The sequence below is a fragment of the Erythrolamprus reginae genome, chromosome 3 (assembly GCF_031021105.1).
Source record: "Erythrolamprus reginae isolate rEryReg1 chromosome 3, rEryReg1.hap1, whole genome shotgun sequence".
Lineage (NCBI taxonomy): Eukaryota > Metazoa > Chordata > Lepidosauria > Squamata > Dipsadidae > Erythrolamprus > Erythrolamprus reginae.
Window position 1 is genome coordinate 110,648,311 of NC_091952.1, and position 21,381 is coordinate 110,669,691.

At 40.1% G+C, this 21,381-nt stretch overlaps 1 protein-coding gene and 1 pseudogene across 1 annotated transcript in view; both read right to left on the minus strand.

Annotated features, from left to right (window-relative positions):
* Positions 1-258: 258 nt before the first annotated feature.
* Positions 259-11,285, minus strand: LOC139165375 (torsin-1A-interacting protein 1-like; annotated as a pseudogene).
* Positions 11,286-15,086: 3,801 nt separating this feature from the next.
* LOC139165376 (complement factor H-like) overlaps positions 15,087-21,381 on the minus strand; it is a 37,562-nt gene continuing 31,267 nt past the window's right edge. Inside the window, exons 7-8 of the mRNA XM_070748565.1 lie at positions 17,330-17,515; positions 15,087-15,130 (exon numbers count right to left, since the gene is read on the minus strand). Of these exons, the coding sequence (XP_070604666.1) occupies positions 15,087-15,130; positions 17,330-17,515 (230 nt within the window). The remainder of the gene's footprint in view (positions 15,131-17,329; positions 17,516-21,381) is intronic.

The window sequence follows — 21,381 nt, forward strand, 5'->3', positions numbered from 1 at the left end:
CTGTATTACTTTTATCAGTGCTAATAAAGGAGAACATTTGTAGTTCAGGGATGAAATGAGGGGGGTCCTTGGTGCTCTAGTTCCAGCTTTGATGATATTACCTTGTTAAGGTAATGAAACATCTGCAAGAAAACAAGCAAGCTCAGAGAGCACCATGGGCCCCTCACTTTTACCAGTGTTAGATAAATAAATGGGATATTATTGTAATAAGGTGTTTATTGAGTATATCATATTTGATTTATTTTATACTTGCTAATATATAATGCACTTAGTCCTCTTTATTGATCCTGGTTGTATTTCCTATTGTTGTTTTATATAACTCATTTTATTATTTAATGTTGCTGGTCATTGACCAAATAAAAAAAATCAAATAAAAAATTTCAAAATTTCTCATCTGAAGGAAGCCTTTGGTTGTCAGTGATAGTCTAACTGAATAAACTGAAGAGCCCTGTGTTTTTGGATTGATGTAATTATAATTATTTGAAAACATGCATACTGTATTACATAACTACATGCCATTTTCAAATGAGAAAAAGAGTCTATCATTGATTTAACACAGGCTTATATCTTACATAATTTTGTAGCAAAAGCAGAAACTTACAGAATCTACAGGTACAAGATTTTTTACAATGCAGTTTGTGAAAATGGAATAAGACAAAATTATTCTTAGGCTATAGGAAAACCTGGTCTCAACTTCAACTTTGCAGTCTATTAAACTTTAAGCAGAAAGATAGAATCTAGTATTATAATTCCTTACCTTGTTATCCACAATCACAGTATTTTCCAAAAGGATTTTGATGCTTTAAAAAATTCATTACACAAAGTTGGGTGGGCCTGAGCAACAAGATTTCCCCCCTTAAGATAGAATCTTGATTTCCAATAAATCACTAGAATTGTTAAAGGTCTAAGTTTTTTATAGATTACCAGCTTCTCTATAAAGGAGAAATTTTATTCTGATATTGAATCACCTATAACTTCAGTAATTCTGATTAATAAATTGCAATTTTCTCATTATATAAACAGACTTATACAATACATTTTGTATTGCAACGTATTTTCTTCTTGCTCCCTTTTCTTCAGTCATTTCATCTGCAAACATTTCTCCCGAGGGATGAAGTTTTCCGGCCATATAGGTAAGACTACATGGGCTATGTGACTCCACAAGCCACTCAACTTGTCTGTATCCATGTAAGACTTCGGTGTGTCTGAGTTAGTAAATTTAGCCCAGAGGAAATATTTCACTCTCTCCTCAACTTGCAATAAGGAAAAGCTCTTATTCAAGGACTCCCCATCCAGAAGAACGGTTAATAGTAAAGCCACATCTTTAAATGCTGCATTTTCATGGTCACAGTACTTGTAAAAAATCAGGGTGGAACCTGTGGGCAATGAGTCAAACCGATGGACTACCGCCGCTTTGTTACCATTCTCGAAAGCAGAGCTCAGCTTTTCATCGACATTAAGTTTGACAACATCACTATCTTGAGCTCTTGTGCTGGCCCCATCAATTTTAATCGTAAGTGCACCTTGAGAAGATGAGAAAGCATCAGCAATCTGGTTGCTTAAACACTTCAACACATCTTCAGCTGGTTCCAAATGAGGGTGAGAAGAATTTAGACGTTTCTCAAAAGTACCTTGGATTCTGTTCCAAACTATTGCGTCTTGACTTGGATAAGTGTTCCTGAGCTCTTTCATTTGTTTTTTTAAATGTTTGTAGAACTTTATAATCCATTTCAGAAACATGAATTGGTGAATGCCAAAATATATACCATCCACCAGCAGCAATACAAGTTGCAACAAATATCACAATTGCTGTAAGTGAGGATCTTCTTTCAGGTTTAGAAACTAGTACACATATGTAAGAAAGGAAGAAAAAAACCCTTCAGTAATGCATTCATATTTTATTATAATAAGTATATATCTTTATCTATTTGAGTCTTTCTAAACATTTATCCTAAGAACTTAAGAACACAAGTGTTCCAGAAAACAGACTGCAAAGAACTCTAACTCATTAGGAAAGTGTCAACTAAACATTTCAGTCAAAATAAAGTGTACAGTGATCCCTCGATTTTTGCGATCTCGATTATTGCGAAACGTTATATCGCGATTTTTCAAAAAATAATAATTAAAAAATACTGCACGGTTTTTCCCATCCAATGATGTCATATGTCATCACCAAGAGTCACTTCTCTCTCCCTTTCTCTTCCTTTTTCTCTATCCTTTCTACCTCTTACTCTTTCTTTCTCTCCCTTCTTCATTCAATTTTCTCTCCCTCCCTTTCTCTCTCTTTCCTTTCTCTCCCTCCCTCCCTGTGCCTGCCCTGCACCACCCAACAGGGACGGACAGCCCCCGATCGTCGGTTCGTCGCCTCCCCCACAGAGGGAGATTGGGCTGCAAGGGCAGTGGATCCGCGTCCCCAGCCACCGGCTTGGATTCCCCTCCCGGCGGCATTGGGCTGCCCTGCATCGCTCACCTTCTGGGGGGGCTGCTTTGGCGGGGAAGGAGGAGTTTGGGGAGAAGATGAAGGCAGCGGGCAGCAGCTGAGGCGAAGCGAGGCGAAGGTGGCGAGGAGCGGCGAATCCACCTCCCCAGATCGGGCTGGTGGGGGCGGCAGCCACCAGAGGGAGATCGGGCTGGTGGGGGTGGCGAATCCACCTCCCCAGCCGGGCAGTGGCCGGCCGAGAGAACGGGAGAGCGGCGAGTGAGCGAGCAGCCGTCCGGGCAGGCGGGCGAGCGGCGAATGGCGGGCGAGCGGGTGCTGGGGGGGACGGGGCAGCCGACATTGAAAGCAATCTGTCGGCTTCCGAACTCCCCGGCTCCACCATCTGCGCATGCGTGGCCATGAAAAAAAGGGCACGCATGTGCAGATGGTGTTTTTACTTCCGCACCGCTACTTCGCGAAAAATCGATTATCGCGAGGGGTCTTGGAACGGAACCCTCGCGATAATCGAGGGATCACTGTATAGTTTTTTCTGAAGATTTTAACACACATTACACAAATAACGAAACTGATTTAGAATGCAGTCCATTTATCACTATATATAGGTTGTTGCTAATATATTGACCAAAGAACCTCTGTCATGAAGTGACCTAAACCTATACCCTCCACAATCAATGTACAATATTAATATCTGAAAATACAGTTGTACTATTTATTACATTTCCAGATTGCCCAACCCTATTAACAAAGTGGCTTCACAAAATTAAAATAACTCCATAAAAACAACAATAATAAAACAACTACCAAAGAGAACAAAATAATCTCTTCAGTTCAAAAGGGCTTACCAATCACTCTTAACCAAAGCCTAGGAAAAAGCTGAGATTTTAAAGAACAATTGAAAATGGGCATGATCGAAAACATGGATCTCGGAGGGGGGAAAATGTTATCGCACAGCATAAATGGAGTAACAGAAAAAGTTGTCCCTGGTTTCCTCTTAGTGACACTATTTTGCAATGGGACCTGAAAGAGGTTAATGCTGTCAGTGCACACAAAGCAGATGGGCACTTACAGGAATCGTGCAGTCTCTCCATTATTATCTATAGTAAAATGAAATGGCTTTATAAGTGATATCTACCCAGAATTACATCCGGTAGCCAAATAAGGGCTAACTGTAAATTGCATTCTTCTATGCGCTTGCTGTCCCATATGTACTTCATCTGATCACTAGTTGCTTCTCTCTGGCAATTGAAATCTACTTATTAGATTGTATTCCTAGTCTTTAAAATAGAAAAAGAAAGTCATTCTGCATAACCGAGCATATACTGAATTTGTCTCAGTATAGAGAGTTCCAGATTCTTCAGATATTTCAGACATGAGTGCATGTAGATTATATCGGTTACCACCATACAGTGTTCTAAAGGATTAAAAATGAGTCTTACTTTTTAAAGCAGTCTGTAGATCCTCCTTCTGTGGAGCACTGAGCTTCTCACGCTTTGTGATTTTGTGATCCCTTAATATTATGTCAGCCTTTGCTATTTCAAAATCTGGGTGGAGCAAGAGATAAATACATCACTTTCAATAACTACTTTTGCAACTTTATAATATAAAAGGTTTTCATTGGAAACAAGCAATAGTAAAATCAAATTTAAAAATAATTTTAATTTGAAGCCATTTGAGTTCATTTTAACATAATTTGTAAAATCTTGTGTTTTAATTCTTAAAGGAAAGAAACTATCCAGCTTTGACTGTACATGACATGAGGATTTCTGGACTTCTGTAAGACTGTGCTAGATTAAAGTGACCAGATTTTAAGATTGGGAAAAAAGGACACCATTGGGGGTGGGTGGCTGGGAAGCTAGAAAAATTTCACCAAAAAAAAAAATCGCAAAAAAATAATAACTTTCTCTCTCTTTCTTTCTCCTGCTCTCTCTCTCCTATCTCCCTTTCTCTCTCTCCCTTTCTCTCTCTCTCTCTTTCTCATACACCACATACAGGGGTTGAAGTAGGAGTGGGAGGGTGCTGAGAGCAGCGGCACTGGGCAGTCAGCTGCGAGCAGGAGCTCTAGGGCGGAGGCACCGGGGGGGCGCGTCTGGACGTGATGCTGGACGCCATACATGCTGGTGCTGTGCTCGGCATGGGTGAGGGGCTAGCACTGGCCTGTCAGCATGTATGGCGTCCAGCAACACGTCCAGCTGCTGCCATCGGTGCCTCCGCCCTGGAGCTCCCACTTACAGCTGACCGCCCCGCCGGCGCTCCACAGCTACTGCCCAGTGCCGCTGCTGCCGGCGCCCTCCCGCTTCTACATAAACCCCTGCTTGGTGCCGCCACCAGAGCTGACCAGCCCCGCTCTTCCTGCCACCCGAGAGCTGCAAAGTTCACCTGCTGCCGCCGGGTGTCAAAGCTCCTTTGTTCAGCACCCATTTTCCCCTCCCCCCTCTGTTGCGGTCTCTTATCCCCGCAGGGTGGCAGGAGGAAGAAGTCCTCTGGGCATAACAAGAGAGGCAAGGTGGCGGCGGTGGTGGCTAGGCTCCTGAAGGAAAAGAAGGTGGGAAAAGTTCTCCCGCCCTTAAAATGCCCCTGAGGAGTCCCTGCGGTGCCCGAGCAGCTGCGGCTTCTGCCCAGGCAGCGGCATCCCTTCCAAGCCTCCCCGCTCCAGCCCGCCCGGTCCAGTCTGGCTCAGAAGCCCCGGGTGTCACCCGGAGAAGATCCTCCGAAACACCCCAGATGCCTGCAATGCACAGCCGAGGCCGGGACATGACTCGGCTGATGATATTTTGGAAACCCAGTGGGACGCGGAACAAATAATTTAAAAGCGTGACTGTCCCCCGGAAAGTGGGATGTCTGATCACCTTATGCTAGATCCCTTTCAGATCTTATCCCATATTTTCCTCTCTGCTTTATATAAATAATCCAACAGTCAGCTTGATTTGGTTGTGACAAGGTTCCAGCTTGTGAGATAAAGAAGGATTATTGAAAGAACTTGCTGCTACTCTGACAAGGTGGTTATCAACTTTTCAAAGCAAACTGGGGAGGAAAATGATAGTTAGTAGATAAATAAATAGATAAATGGGATTTGGGCCTTATTTGTCCAGGCAGAGGGGAAAAGATAGTATAAATGATCCTGCTTTGCAGAGGCTGACGCTCTTTAGGACTATTCTCTATTTATCCAAGCATAATAGGAAGTAATCCTGTTAAAATGTGGCTTTACATGCACAGGTATCTTACACCTTCTCAATCGTGGGCCCCCTCTCAAATATTTTTGTGTTTATTTAAGAAGTTGAAATAGGGGCCACATTTCGAAACATATGAAAAAGTTTTAAAAACATATTCTAATCCAACTATTCTAAAATCCAATCAGTTTAATTAAAAAGAGGCTTGTTTGAAATGTTATATATCTTACCTCTAATAGAGTAGTTTAACAAAGGAATCTCACAAACGCTGCTAGCCAGCTGTTGCAAAACTCTGTGATGTACCAAAACAAACTAGCAATCTTATTAGGCTTCCAGAACTACTTTGTGGTAAAAAGCATTGTAGACTTCCCAAGCTATATATGCCATACAGTTAAAAGACAACCAAAGAAGTTATACATCTTTTTAGATTATTGAGGGTAAAACCATAACTTGCTACGATTCAGACAAAACTGATATAACTGAGATTAGATAATCTGATGAATCATGGGAATTATGTATTTGTTTGTTTATTTATTTATTTCACTTCTATACCGCCCAATCCCGAAGGACTCAAAGCAGCTATCTAAAAAACAATAGTTTGTTTATTGTTATTGTTATTGTTGCTGTTGGAAGGGACCTTGTAGGTCATCTAGTCCAATTTAATTTAAGCATTTAACAAATCTGTGAATTTCCTTTAGAACAAAAAAAAATCTTCACACTTAAAATAATTTGGGGGGGGGGAAACAGACTTTTGTTTGATTTTTAAAATCTCTACTACACATTCCTTATGCCCATCTTTGAAACTATACCAGTGCAATACTAGAGATTTACTTTTGAAGAATTACTTCAAAACATGCAGAAAACCAAGAGAACAATTCATTAAACTGCCAGGATTGAACAGCTACTTTAATGCATATAACACACAGGATATCTTTGCATTTCAAAGATACTCTTCCAAAATGAACAACTATAATTCTTAGAAAATAATACTATAACCTCTAGAAATGAATGAAAATATTTTAGGACTGGATCTGCAGATAGGCATTTTTCAAGTTTTGAATTTACCATTTTATGATGGAACATTTAAGTTAATACAAAATGGCATTTACATTTTTTTAAATTTAGAAAATAAAGTTATAGCTTGTTATTCAATTCCAAAAATAAGTAACACAGAAGAATCAATAGAAGGCCTGCTCTTTATTATCATTTAAAAACCAGTCAACCTATTCTCATTTTCTCCTAATTTTTCAATTTTCTCATGGAAAAAATACTAAGCAAAGAAATTTTTAAAGGAATGACATTTTACCCTATAATGAAATATGACATTTTTGCCTTTCTTATCTTTTTTACATTAACTCTTCTTTCAAGGATAGGGAGAATGCAATTCCCAAATATTGAAAGCAAAACCACACTAAAGCAAAACCTTACTATTAGTACAATGTTGGGTTCAACCAATTAAAAAAAGCAAAGGGTACCTTTCAATACATGTCATTTAAAAAGACATTTAGAAAAGTACAGTAATAATACAGTGGTACCTCGTCTTACAAACTTAATTCGTTCCGTGACGAGGTTCGTAAGAAGAAAGGTTTGTAAGATGAAACAATGTTTCCTCTAGGAATCAATGTAAAAGTGAATAATGTGTGCAATCCCAAAACTCACCCCTATTGCCTTCTTCCTGGCCGCATTCAGATCCTTGTTCTGGGGCGGGTGGAGGGGGAGGGAGAAGACAACGCAGGCTGCCTGGAGGAAGTCTCGTTGGTGGATTGACACATGTGGGAAGCTGCCTGGCAGCTTGTCAATGGTGGTTTTCCACCCGAGAGAGAAAGAGAGAGGGAGGGAGGGAGAGAGAGGCTGACTGCCTCTCTTTTGCAAATGAGCTGAGCCAGCCCCTCCCCTCTCCTCCTGCCCCGCTGCCAAATTTGTCCTGAGAGGCACTGCAGCCGCCTTTTTCTCTGGGCTGGGGCAGCGCCTCTCCTCAAAAGCCCCAAGATAGGGCTGCTGGGTTCCGCTGCCCCTGGACGCGCCCGGTGGATTTGCCCGAGGAAGAGAGAGCAGCTGAGGAACAGGCGAACACGGGGTTCTCCGTCCGTCATACACACACAGAGAAGGAGGGCAAGAGAGAGGGTGAGAGGGGGAAAAAAGAAATGGGGAGAAAGAGAGGAAGGGAAAGAGAGAGGTGTGTGTGTGTGTGTGTGTGAGAGAGAGAGAGACAAAACCACAGTTCTCCCCTCCCCACCCGTGCACCAGCTTCACCTTGCTAAATAGGGTCTAGCACCTGAGGGAGGATGAAAAATTTAACGGCCGAGGTGGAGGTGGGGAGGGAAGGACTGAAATGCAACGAAGCGAGGCTCGTGAGGTAAACTCCAGTTTCTCAGCATGGACCAGCAAAAGGCAGCAGCGGGAGGGAATACAAAGAACAACTGGAGAGATGGAGCCACACTCGGATACCTAGGCTTTCTGAGAGAGAAAGAAAAGCAAATAGAGAGGAAGGAGGACAGAGAGAGACCCATTTTCAAGAGGGGAGAAAGAGAGAAATGAGTCCTGTTTTCCAAAGAGAGAAAGAGAGGCAACTGGGTAGGAGAGAGGAAGGAAAGAGCCCGGGCTCTCTTACTGCGCGTGCACTCTCTTACTGCTGCAGGGATTCCCCTGCCTTGTGACTGCCACCGCTGGGATTTCCCATTTGCTTGCCGCCCCCGCCAGGATTCCCTGCCTCTGGACTGAAATGCCTGGGATTTTCCCTTTGCTTTCCAGCAGCTGGGCGAGATGCCTCCTCCTCCTCCTCTCCTCCTCCTCCGGAGCCCGCAGGAGAGAAAGAGGGGAAAGAAATAGTCCCATTTTCAAGAGGGGAGAAAGAGAGAAATGAGTCCCATTTTCCAAAGAGAAAGAGAGGCAAATGGGTATGAGAGGGGAAAGAAGAGTCCTGTTTTCAAGAGGCCATTCTTTCTCTCTTTGGAAAATGGGACTCCTTTCTCTCTTTCTCCCCTCTTGAAAACGGGACTCTTCTTTCCCCTCTCCTACCCATTTGCCTCTCTTTCTCTTTGGAAAATGGGTCTCATTTCTCTCTTTCTCCCCTCTTGAAAATGGGACTGTTTCTTTCCCCTCTTTCTCTCCTGCAGGCTCCGGAGGAGAGGAGAAGGAGGAGGCATCTCGCCCAGTTGCTGGAAAGCAAAGGGAAAATCCCAGGCATTTCAGTCCGGAGGCGGGGAATCACGGCGGGGGCGGCAAACAAATGGGAAATCACGGCGGTGGCAGTCACAAGGCAGGGGAATCCCTGCGGCAGTAAGAGAGTGCACGCGCAGTAAGAGAGCCCGGGCTCGGATTCGGAAGGTGAAGATGGTTCTTAAGAAGAGGCAAACAAGTCTTAAACACCGGGTTCATATCCTGAAAAGTTCGCATGAAGAGGCGTTCGTAAGACAAGGTACCACTGTATTTCTAACCTAATGACAGACATAGTATTCTCAATCAGAACTATATATCTGCTATAATTTATAGTGGCAGATCATAAAAATAAACACATAATTAATATAAATATTAAACCAAATAACATACATATGACAGAGCCCAACATTAATAAATACCTTGTTTTCTGTGCTTTAATTCTTCCAAATTCTGCACTGAATCTGAAAAAGAACCTCAAAAGGAGAACAAATGATCATTTTAAAAGATATAATCTAAGAGGTGTCACGTCTTCTTTACTACAGTATGTCTAAATTCAAGAACAGATATTTATTAAAAATATTTATTCACCAATTACAAAATTCCATCCAAAACTAATTTGCTAGTTAATTAAACCAGCAAAAAATAAGACAAAACACAGCAACCATGTATACTTAAAACAGCTTTATTAAGATACAAAAAATATCTATAATATCTATAATAAAAAAAGGAAATCTTAATCTAGGAATTGCCAAGATTAATGACAGTAGGATGTCTAGCCATGCCCTACACTATCTTTATTAGTCGAATATTCAGGTATTTAAACTCTTTTTAACCATTTATTCAAGCTTTAAGAGAAAGTAAGTTCTGATTTATGAACACAACATGAAGATTGCATTTTTTGAACAACAAACAGAAAGCTCTACTCAAAGGAAAAAAGAGTGAACAGGATTGTAAGAAAAATAAGGACAAATAGATATTTGAAGTTTGTGACTAGATGATTTTAAACACAAGCACCAATAGTTTAAGCTGCTTCTGTCTTAAAAAGGGAGTGGTGGTGGTGGTGGGGGGGGAGATGGCAGGTCCAAAACAGCACTAAGATCAAGGAACAGAGAGAGGAATTGGGAACAGTTGCCAAGAGGTTATTGACATAATCTAGGCATGCACAAATAAAATCATACATTCCTCTGTGTCTCATAGAGACCACCAGCAATATGCATCTAGGGCAAATTACCTACTTTTGTTATCAGTTCAATAAGTGACTGCAAAGTCACCCAATTTCAGTTCCATAAAATACACATTGATTAAAAGAGATGCCGGGAGATGCATTATTTTCACCTCTGTTGTAATATTACAAGGGCTACAAAAGCAGTCTTGACCGATGACCATAATGGAACTTGCTTAACAACCTCCACTCCCTGCTCTTTTAGCAACAGTGCGGTCATTCAATGACTGAGCTGGTCATTCAGCAGGGCAAGTCTCAGGGTTTGGAGCCTCTGCTCCAGGCCTTCCCAACCCTGAGACTCTTCTGTGCTTCACTTCCCCTTCCATGCAGGATCCCCTCAGCTTTTGGGCACGCTCCTCCTCCCATTGGGTTCTCACAGGCCTTAGGCCTGCTTCCCATCCCACCAGGTCCTAGAACCTCCACTTTGCTTACCTATCAAAGATCTCTTGAGCTCAGGAGTTCAGGGCAGGGAAGGATAATTTCCTATATAATAAGTCACAGTTAGTGCAAGTTCAAAAAACCCGCAATATTCGATTTAGTGAGAATTGTAAATTGATACTAAGTGACATTTAATGTGATAAACATTTAATGAGAGTCTAGTGTTTGTGCAATTAAACCAAGCAAATGCATAGCGACAGTTTTAGATGCAGCTAATCTTTATTTGTGCAAAATGGGAGAAAAGAAAATTCCTGTCAGAGGAAAATAGTACAAGTTTAAAACGAAGAGGTCCACTATTACGTTAGAGCAAAAAATTGTGCATATGAACGCTGAAGGAAAAATCCATTGTGTATAAAATAATTTAAGTTTTATTTTAAGAATATCAATATTTGCTGTCTGTAGTTTATGTCTTTAACAAGATTAGGATTTCCTGTTTTTCCTTATCTTGTGACTGTCATTTTGGAATCTGTTTTTAACAAGATAAATGTTTGCTAATTAACAAGATAAATGTTTTCTGATTAACAAGGTAAATGCTTGCTGTTTACCCAATAAACCATATAAGGTGCTATTCATCTCCAGGAGAAAGAAACAGGATGTAGACCATATTTAGACAAGGAATTCTGTGTACCCCTATGATAGGTTGAGGAATTCTATGTACCTTTGTGATTTGTAAAACCTATATAATCTGCTCTTTAGCTTCTGTACAAGTGTCTCTTCCCTTGGGAAGAGTACCCGCTTTGCAAACAGTTTTTTGGTGTACCCAGAGAGAATAAACATTTCTGTTCTCTTTGTCCAAATGTTTCATGTGAACTTTTTCATAAAATTTCAGCGCACAACTTGAGGCTCTCCGGGATTCCATCCTGTTGGCTGTCCAGGGAGGAGCGTCTCTAGGTGCACCCTGTCCCATTTGGACAGAGGACGGCCCTCCATGGATAGGCAATTGGCTCTGGTAGACCCGTAAAATTGGCTAAACGAGATCACTAGGACAAGGAGACAGAAAGAGGAAGAGACAAAGAGAAATAATAGAAGGCCCCTCGAGGACCGGGCAACCCTGTGCACAGGTCTGGTAAGTACCTGTAATTTGCTATGGCATTTTACAACTAAGGGACTACTTACTCAGACGGTTATTGGGCCGGTAGGCTAGGTTGTTTGGAGACTATTGAGTGTGTGTGGTAAGACGTCCTTTTGAGGGGTCCTATTAGAGGATCTGCAGGACGATGTGAGAGTTGACTCCTGATTTGCGGTTCCATCCTCCCGTGAGGGAATTGGCCAGAAAAGGAGGCACGAATGTTGGTGAAGTGTGAATTGAAAGTCTCAATAGTGGGGAACTCCAACAGGGAAATCCTAGTGGGAAAACTACCATTAACGTCCAAGGGCAAGATAATTCTTTGAAAGGTGGGCTAGGTAGCTTGGAGACTAAAAGATACTCCAATCTCTTAGTGGTAAAACTGCCTCGCGTGGGCTAGGTAGCTTGGAGACTAAAAGATACTCCAATCTCCTAGTGGGAAAACTTCCTTAAAAATCTGAGATCAAGAATTAAAGAAAATAATGGGAAATAAAGAGTCTGCAGACATAAAGAGAAAGAGAGAGAGGGAGAGAAAAGAGTCTGGTTCAGACTCTGAACCTGAAGAGAAAGAGTTGCTAAAACTTTTATTTAAGGAAGTAAAAGAGTTAAAGGGGCAGATAGCCCAGAGTTAAAGAGTTAAAGAGCTCTGTAGTAACAAAAGGAGGAAAGTTAGATTTTGAAAATGCCTGGAATCAACAAAGTCTGAAAATGCAATTTTTGAATTGGTCATTTGATTTAGACCCTCCAACTACTATGCAGATTTCAGGAGAATGGAAATTCCCCAAAACATCAAGTTTACTCCAAGTAAGAAAAGAGGCTGAGTGATTAATAGGGGATTTAACATAATAACGATGTGTAGAATTGGATTGATTGTGATATGTTTTGGCTGGCCAGCAAATGAATGATGTGTGTGTTTGTGTGTAGAATAGAACTCATTAGCTTATGAAAAAGCTCCCTGGAATAATTGTAGATTGATTTGTATGAAATGGAATTTTGATATGAAAATGATGTATACAAGCAGTAAGAAAAAGTTGGTGTGAATGCATTTTTGATTCTTTAAAACAGTAAGCTGTAACAAAATGTATGTTATTTTCTAAAGCTAGAAGGGAAAAAAAATGTTGAGAGAATGATGAGTGGAGAAAAGTATTACATTTCTCTCTCTCTCTCTCTCTCTCTGTGTGTGTGTATATTTGTTTTCGTAGATTTTCACGGGTACAGGTATGACGGTCTTGGTATATTCGGGTCCAATATCCAACTTGAAAACCAGGGAGTTTATCAAATACCATGTAAAAACTGCCCAGCCACATATATTGGACAAACAAACAGGAGAGTAAATGCACGTGTTGCAGAACATAAGAATGCATTAAAGAAAAAAGAAAAAACCTCCTCCCTTTTCCAACACTTCAAAACCACAGGACATGAAATTGATTTTGACAGTACCAAATTAATTTCCAAAACAGAACACTACAGCAAAAGAATAATCATGGAAGCCATCGAGATAGAAAAACATCCCCAAAATATGAACAAGTGGGATGATACCTCTCGCTTACCAGACATCTGGAAACCAGCGCTCAAACATATCCCAGCCACAGAAACCAGACTCAGGACACACATTGTAAAGCAATCAAACAGCCTGCAAGTTCTAACTACTCAGGACATCACGCCTAATCTACAACCATTAACTAATCAGCATACCTCAGCTACATCAACAACCCCAATTGTTACCCCTCTGACTCACCAGGAAGTTTCTACACAGCAGGCAATTGCTGAGCCATCAAACCACACCCAGCCACCAGTATTTATAGAAGGAAGACAGCTAAGGTCTCGCAGTGTTCGCCTGAGAACAAGGACAGAAACACCAGCCTGAAGATGATGAGTGGGACCTCATCGAAACGTCGCCAGAAATTTCCAAATCCTACACGGGAAGAAACCCGAATATACCAAGACCGTCATATATATATATCCCAGTAAAGGAAAGGGTGTGGCTAGCTGATGAGGCCAGAACAAGGCCGAAATGGGACCATCCTAGTCTCCCTTAATTTTAAAATTCCAGCTAAAAAAACATTTAACATATATATATATATATATGTAACATTTTCCTTGTCAAGGATTCTTTTGTCTTGAAGGAGTAAGAGAGAGAAAGGATAGCCCCCCCTCCCCCTTTGAGTGTAGCTGCTCGCTTTTAACAGTTCCCCCCCTCACTCCCCCTTATCCTTGCTTGAGAAAGGAGGGGTCAATGGGCAGCTTATTCATAAAGCCTTTAACTGTTTGGATTTGATTCTTTTTTTTAAAAAAGATAATTTGAGGTTTTTAAAAGAATTTTAATTAAACAAACACACACACACACACACACACACACATTTATATGGAAAATATTTTGAAAATATTTTGATGTTTTAATCTATTATAATTTGCTTCCATTTGAATGGAAGTTGAATCTGATTCATTTTACTAAAAGCAGAGCATTAACTTAGAATACCTATTAAGATTGTTTTCTGAAAAGAAAAGAAAAGAAAGGCAAGGGCTGTTCCTTTTTTCCCCTTTTTATGTCTCTGTGTGGGACACATTGTTTTTAAAAAAATAAATTAAAAAAGAAAATAGAAGACCTGGTGCTGCACTTTAGGGCTTTTTTTTTTTGTTAACAGCACAAGTTGTTGCCCTTCAGAAATTGTTACAGAACTAGTTTAAATATTTTCAGTGTTACTGAAAGAAAGCATAAAATTAATTGTTGGAGGAGCTGTGGTAGTTAGCACCTCTCTTTTTGGTCTTGAACCGAAAAGCCAGTATAAGGAAGATGGATTGAAAGAGTTTGAAATATGAGAGAATACTTATGGAGCAAAAGATTAGTGTTAACTACTTATGTTAACTTGAATCCAGCTTAGTTTTTAAGAGGAGATTTGGAAGAATCAAATAAAATTAATGAGATGAAGTAATTAAATTACAGACCAGAGTTAGATCTAACTTGATGGATGTGTCCTTGAGAAAAGGAAGAGAAGGAGTTGCACTAAATCAGGGGTCCTCAAACCATGGCCTTTGGGATAGATATGTGCAATGAATGCTTGTGTTGCTGCAGAGTGTCTCCCCCTTTTTTCCAGAATGGAGAGGAACAGAAATTCTGACTTGGGGTCTGCTTCAGTCTCCTGGTGCAGGGCTTTGGATGGCCTGAAACTGGCTGACCATCTCAGCCCACCGAGCCTCCAGGCTCCAGTTTCTGGCCTTGCACATCTGCAGGTCTTCCTTCTGCTTGGAAAGCCTATGCTTGTAGTCTTCAGTGAGGTGCTTCTGCTGAGCCTCCTTCTTAGCCAGATCCAATTTGAACTGAGCCAGCTGTTTCGCCAAATTTTTCTTGTGGTGGCTGCTTAGCTGCAAAAACTGTTTCCTGTTGCATGGGCAGGTGAAGAATGGCTGGGAGGGAAGAATAGAGGCTGGTGAGTTGTCTCTTGATGTGAGTGACATTAAGTTGGCCACGCCCACCCAGGTGGTCATTAGGCAGATCATATTCATGGTCAGCAGGATTTAAAATTATGAATTTAGTTGTCCTTGAGGTCTGATCTGTTGGTGAATCCTGATCCAGAGCTCAACATGGAATAATGATCAAGCTCCAGATCTAGTTTCCTTTGGAGAAATGGCTGTGTGATCTGGAATTGGGAGAGCTTCCAGTGTCTTAAATTACACACTGATTATTATGGGATTATCTAGTGTCTCTATGGGTCCATTAGATTGGTCTGTCTTAGATGATGGATTCATAGGTTTCAGGGGAGCTGGGTAGTTGTTCCTGCACATCTGTTTTACAGTCCATCCAAAGACTTAGTCGGTTGAAATAAGAGAGGGGTTGAGGTAGGTAGCAACCATGCAATATCTCATCTTGGGAATTCTGCCATTTCCCATGGCTTATGAAAAAGCTGAGGGAGATGAAAGGACAAAAGAAATGTCTAGAATATTGCTGGCACTCAAAAAAGGATAGACTTGACTAAATATGGGTTAGAGCTCTATTAAGGTCTATCATGTGGCTGTGAGGATGACAAATCCTTCTGTACCCCTACTGCATGCACTAATAGTTGCTCCATGGTCATGTTTAGAATGGCACAAGACCTTTTCAATAAATGGGGTTTGAAAATTGTTTTGTAGAAACATAAAGAGAAATTTGTTCATAATCTGTTAGGGGAAAAAATGCTCAGATAAGTTCATAGTTAAATGCCAGCCTTGTTGCAGGTTCAGAGCAGATGCCTGGGAAGGAATCCTATTTGGGAGCAGTTTGAACTGTTGGACCTGACAAAGTGGACTAGGTACTTACGTTTGGGAGTTCAGCCATCTCTTCTATAAATCCATGTCCCTTCTGGCTCATTAAAGAAGCCTGTATGAGATCTTAGGCACTGCTTAATACTGGACAATTTTAGTCCAGTATTTAACCTTGGTTTGGAAATGTGGTTGAGAAAGTTTTGCATAGCTTCAGATGACCTTGTGTTTGGGAAATAGAGCCAGCTGCTTTCTGAATTGAAGGGAAGACTTAAAACTGGATTTCCCTGCATTTAGTCTAGTACCACTGTATCTTGCTGGCTCTCTCAGACATGAACTATGGGTGAATGATTATAATGAGATATGGTTATCTTTCTTATTGTTTATATTATTTATGTTATTTATTTAACATTTGTAAATATATGATAAATAGATTATTATTGAAAAGGTTATAGCTAATATTTAGAAATTACTGGAAAAACAGGGAAGAAAATTAAATAAACAATTTAATTATTCTACCTTTTTAAAATTTATATTTAAAAATCCAGTTTATGAAAAATAATTTAGGATTACAATACTTTTAAGTATACCTAAATATAAATGCAACATTATGGAAATCATCAGGAAAATATTCTTGAAGAATTGATTTAGACAATTGGATTCTTAAACTGATGCTTCATTAACTTACACACACAGCTAGGAACAGGTTCCCATCCTTTCTCAGTGCACACTATGGTTTCATCGATGGTATTTTTTGTAATTTCAAACCCCTCTTTACATTCCTAGTGAAGTTCATCTCCAGGAAAGAAAATAGATTTAGTTGTGGTGAAGGTAAAATCACATTCAGATGGCTTTAAGCATGTCTCTGTGGAATCAAAGAGTGGATATTATTAGTCTCACTGTTCTTTTCTCATGAGTCTGAGTCTTCTCACTAAAGAATGGCCTCTGAGATACAGGCATATGCAGGAAGCAAATAGTGACTTGCTATAAATAAGCTCTCACTGCTTCATACTAATGATTTTGGCAAGCAGGGTCAGTTGCTTTTAACCAGGTTAGTCGGGCACATTAGACAATTTGGTCTTACAGGCACTTCCATGATTCTAGCACCTGAACACATATACATAGTTTTTCAGGATTGTGCTGTAGTTGTGGCTACCTACACTGTAGACAGTAACTATGTGAGCACTTTGTGTTTTTCAGCAGTTTTTGCTTTTGAATCTGAAGTGAATTTTGTGCTTGATTATATGTTGTGTAGAGAACATGACAGGTGCTCAATAGATTTTCTTGCCCTTTTACAAGTTTAAGGATAAATAACTCCCTCTGTAAATGGAAAATCCATAATATATGTTTTCTGTTTGCATCTAAATGTTATTTGTGGCATCAGCTCTTGGGATGACAGGAAATAAAATGCAAATTGTATGTTTACAATAAAAGTGTACACATATTGAGATTGCAAGTTATTTTTTTCAAGTCATGAACAAGAACAATAATTTTATACAATGAGCCTAAACTTACAAATTATTATATCAGGCTATTCTTCATAGAATAAGGTTCTATGTCTTTGTTTCAATCTATCTTCCAATGGAATTGTATTTACTTACTGATACATTCAGGCTCTGGGCTCCATCCTTCTGCAAAGCACTGAATCTCTGCCTCAGGATCTCCTTTTGGCGTTGTATAACCATCATGACAATTATATTTGGCTTTAGCACCAATCTGAAAACTCTGTTGCCATGATCGAAAATTCCCATTCAATATAATAATCTTCTTACACATACGAACAACTTCTAATGGAAAAAGACAGTATAGAATGTGAATCCTTCTGTTTATAAAATGCAAAATCTTTATAAAAAATCTGGAAAATCAGTGGAGCCAGAGGAAGATTGCCTCTTTTCAAAATCATGAATAAATGGGCTAAAAGGCTGTTAAGAAAAGCTGTATAAAATACATTGAAAAATCCATAGGTAGATTGAGTGGGGAAATTAATGTATCTGATTAGGCAGTTTCACAGCTATTTTCTTATGGAAACCTAGGGCATTTAATTTGTCCTTTAATCATATAAAATAAATCATGCTGCCATATAAGATATATATATATATATATATATATATATATATATATATATATATATATATATATATATATATATTCCATATTTTAGTGGCTGATCTGCGTCTGTATTGGAATTCTTACATGTGGATCATGGGCTGAAGATTCTCACTTGTGTTTTGAATGTCCTGTATTCTGGTTCAAATCCTTTGGAGTTTAATGGGTGACAATATCAGGAGATTTGGAATTTATTTACTTATTTATTTATTTATTTATTTATTTATTTATTTATTCATTCATTCATTCATTCATTCATTCGGTTGGTTGGTTGATTGGACTTACATGCTGTCCCTCTCCGAGGACTTGGGAAGGTTTAATCTTTTTAAGATGCTGTTGACACCCAAACTTATTAATATGCAACATCTCTTGAAATTGATATGAAAAGATATATAATTTATATGTGAATCAGGAAAAGATTAGAATGCACAAGGAGAGTTTTGAAAACTCCAACTACATTCTATTTTATATGCTGTTACAGTGCCCCATCGCAAAGGAAACCACATATGGACTAGGGCAGTGATGGCGAACCATTTTTTGCTTGGGTGCCGAAAAAGTATGCACTCATGCTATTGCACATGTGCGAGTACCCACACCCATAACTCAATGCCTGAGGAGGGAAAAAACAATTTTCCCTGCCCCCTGGAGGCCCCTAGAGGCCGGAAATGGCCTTTTTCCAAATTTCTGGTGGGCCCAGTAGGCTTGTGTTTTACTCTCCCCAGGCTCCAAAGGAACCGGGGGAGGGCACTAATTCTCTCTCCCATCCCCGCAGAGGCTCTCTGGAAGCCAAAAATGCCCTCCCAGAGCCTCTGTGTGAGCCAAAATTCAGCTGGCCGGCACACACATGCATGTTGGAGTTGAGCGAGGGCAACAACTCACATGCTAGCAGATATGGCTCTGTGTGCTACCTGTGGCACCCGTGCCATAGGTTCACAATCACTGGACTAGGGTTTTTGATCCCTAAAACTGCAATGATATATTTTGGCTAGGTGTAGGGACACATACAGTAATAGAAATAACATGATACATTGCATTCTGTTCATTTATGTGAACAGAAGTTACATAAGTTAGCATGATGCAGGGGTGGGTTCCTCCTGGTTAGGACCAGTTCTATAGAACTAGTGGTGACTTGCTGGTGATGTCGTTATGAAAGAGAGAGAGAGAGATTCACCTCACTTACTTCATTTGCAAAACACATCCAGAGTCCACTTTCTGCCACACATTTAACCATAACTTCTATACATTAGAATATTACACATGCTTTCGGATGTTTTTCCCTAGCTTGCACATAACTGGAAGGGCCAGGAAATGTTGCCTTTAACAGAAAGGAAAATTTAATGCCTCTAACAGTGAGGAAAATTGCCAGAAAGGAAGAATTTACTAGGACAAGGTTGCCATCCAGAGGAAGGCAGAGATAGTCCTTGACCTATGACCACAATTGAACCTAAAATTTTGGTTGCTAAGCAAGAGCATTGGTAAGTGAGTTTCACCACATTTTACGCAATCCATTACATTTCCTGGCTCTTATAATAGTCATGTGCAAGCTAGGGAAAAAACATCCGAAGGCATGTGTAATGTTCTCTCACACTCTCTCATTCCCCCCTCTCTCTCCCTCTCCCTCCCTCTCATTTCTCTTTCTCTCCTTCTCACATCTCTCTCTTTCTCTCTCTGTCTCTTCCTCTCTCTTTCTCTGTTTCTTCACTCTGTCTCGGTCTCTGTCTGTCTGTCTGTCTGTCTGTTTGTCTCTCTCTCTCTCTCACACACACACACACAAACACACACACACACACACACACACACAAACACACATAGCCTGATTGCAGGAGTAGAAAATCATAGCAATAGTCTGAGTTATTCTTCTCCCCACCCTTTGCTTCTTTTTGCTTTCAGGGTGGAAGGGAAAACCAAATAAAAATGGGAAGGAGGGGAGGGAAATGGTGTCTAGCTGTAAATAGGAGAAAACCATTTTGTCATCCTATAACATATTGTGGTTTTTATGGATTCTCTCATGGATCACCATATCTGGTACTGAACAGTTGAGGGGACCCAAGCAGAGTGGGTTCTAATTTACCTCACTGCTGGCTGGCGTCTTCAAGATGGTGACCGCATGCACAGGGCCGGAATTTTATTTTATTTTTTATTTTTTTGGTTTGGCTGCATGTGGTGAAGCAGCTGCAGGAGGGATTTCTCCCCCCTGTGGCGGCTTTTTCTTTTATTCCCTGAGACCCTTCGAGGCACAGATCGTTTGGAGGATGACGTGGACAAAGAGGGACAATCCGGGCACTGATTGGCAAAGGCATTTTAAAATAGGTGCGAAGGACACCCTCCCTATCAGAGATCAAAAGCGCTCGTCTCAGCTATCACCAGTATGGCAGGCCCGAAATCACAGGGAGCCATGGCAGAGGGAAGCAAGTGAGACACACAGATCTTTCCAGCCCACTGTAACCTGATATCGTATGCTGTATACTGTGATTTTTCAATAGAACATTTTCCAACACTGTAAAATATAAACTTTGAAAAAAAAAAGGAAGAGATAGCTTCATAAGGAGATCGTGGGAAATTGCCTTACAAGTTATGAGGGGGAGGGGGAGAAAAGGCACTGACTTTTTACTGTATTTAGAACTCTGATCTCTCTGGAATAAAAATACAGATCTCCAAGTGGAGCTGAAAACTCTCCCCAGGGGCTTTTCATATCATCACACTGTACTATATAAACCATATAAATCTCAATCTGAAATATTTGAACTGCTTGATTTGTTTGAACTATCAGATCGGGTTTGCTCTTTTCTCTTAGCCGTGCAGTTTGACAGGCAGCTGTGAACGGAAGTGGCCAGGAACAGAAAGCAAATGGGAGGCTTTAAACTGCCGATATAAGAAACATTAAGATTTTGAGTTTGTCGTGTTGCATAAAGACTTGGAAGAGACTGTAAGGACTTTAAGAAATTAGAAGAAAATATCCTAAACAATTAAAAAAGGAAAGAACTTGACAGGAGAATTATACTGGAACTAGGTGGCGGGGATTGTCGAGAGGCACCATACTAACATAGATCACTCTGTGGAAGAGATCCAAAACTGAGACATTAGAGTAATGGAAGAAACATTTAAGCAACGCTTCGAACTATAAAACTAGAGAAGGAGAATCTACAAATTGGAACTTTGTTACTGCACTGAGAAAGGAATTTGGAACTTTGGAACTTTGAACTCTGAAACTTAGAGACCCTGAAAAATTGAAAAATTTGAAACATTGAAACATTGAAATTTTGAACTTTGAAACTTCACTGGTACTAAAGAAGAAGAAGTAATGACTCCTTTTCACTTTTGATTTCTTCTCTTTTTCTTCCTCTGTCTTATTATATAGAATAAGTTTATATACTGACATTTACATTGTTATTATTATAGTATATATTTATCTACCTTTATTAAGTTGTGTTTAAGATTTACTTTCATTTTGAGTTTATCACTGAATCCCTCCTTTGTCATTTCTTTTATTCAAAATTAATAGATTTATTTAGATATAAGTAAGATATACATAATAATTAGAATAACT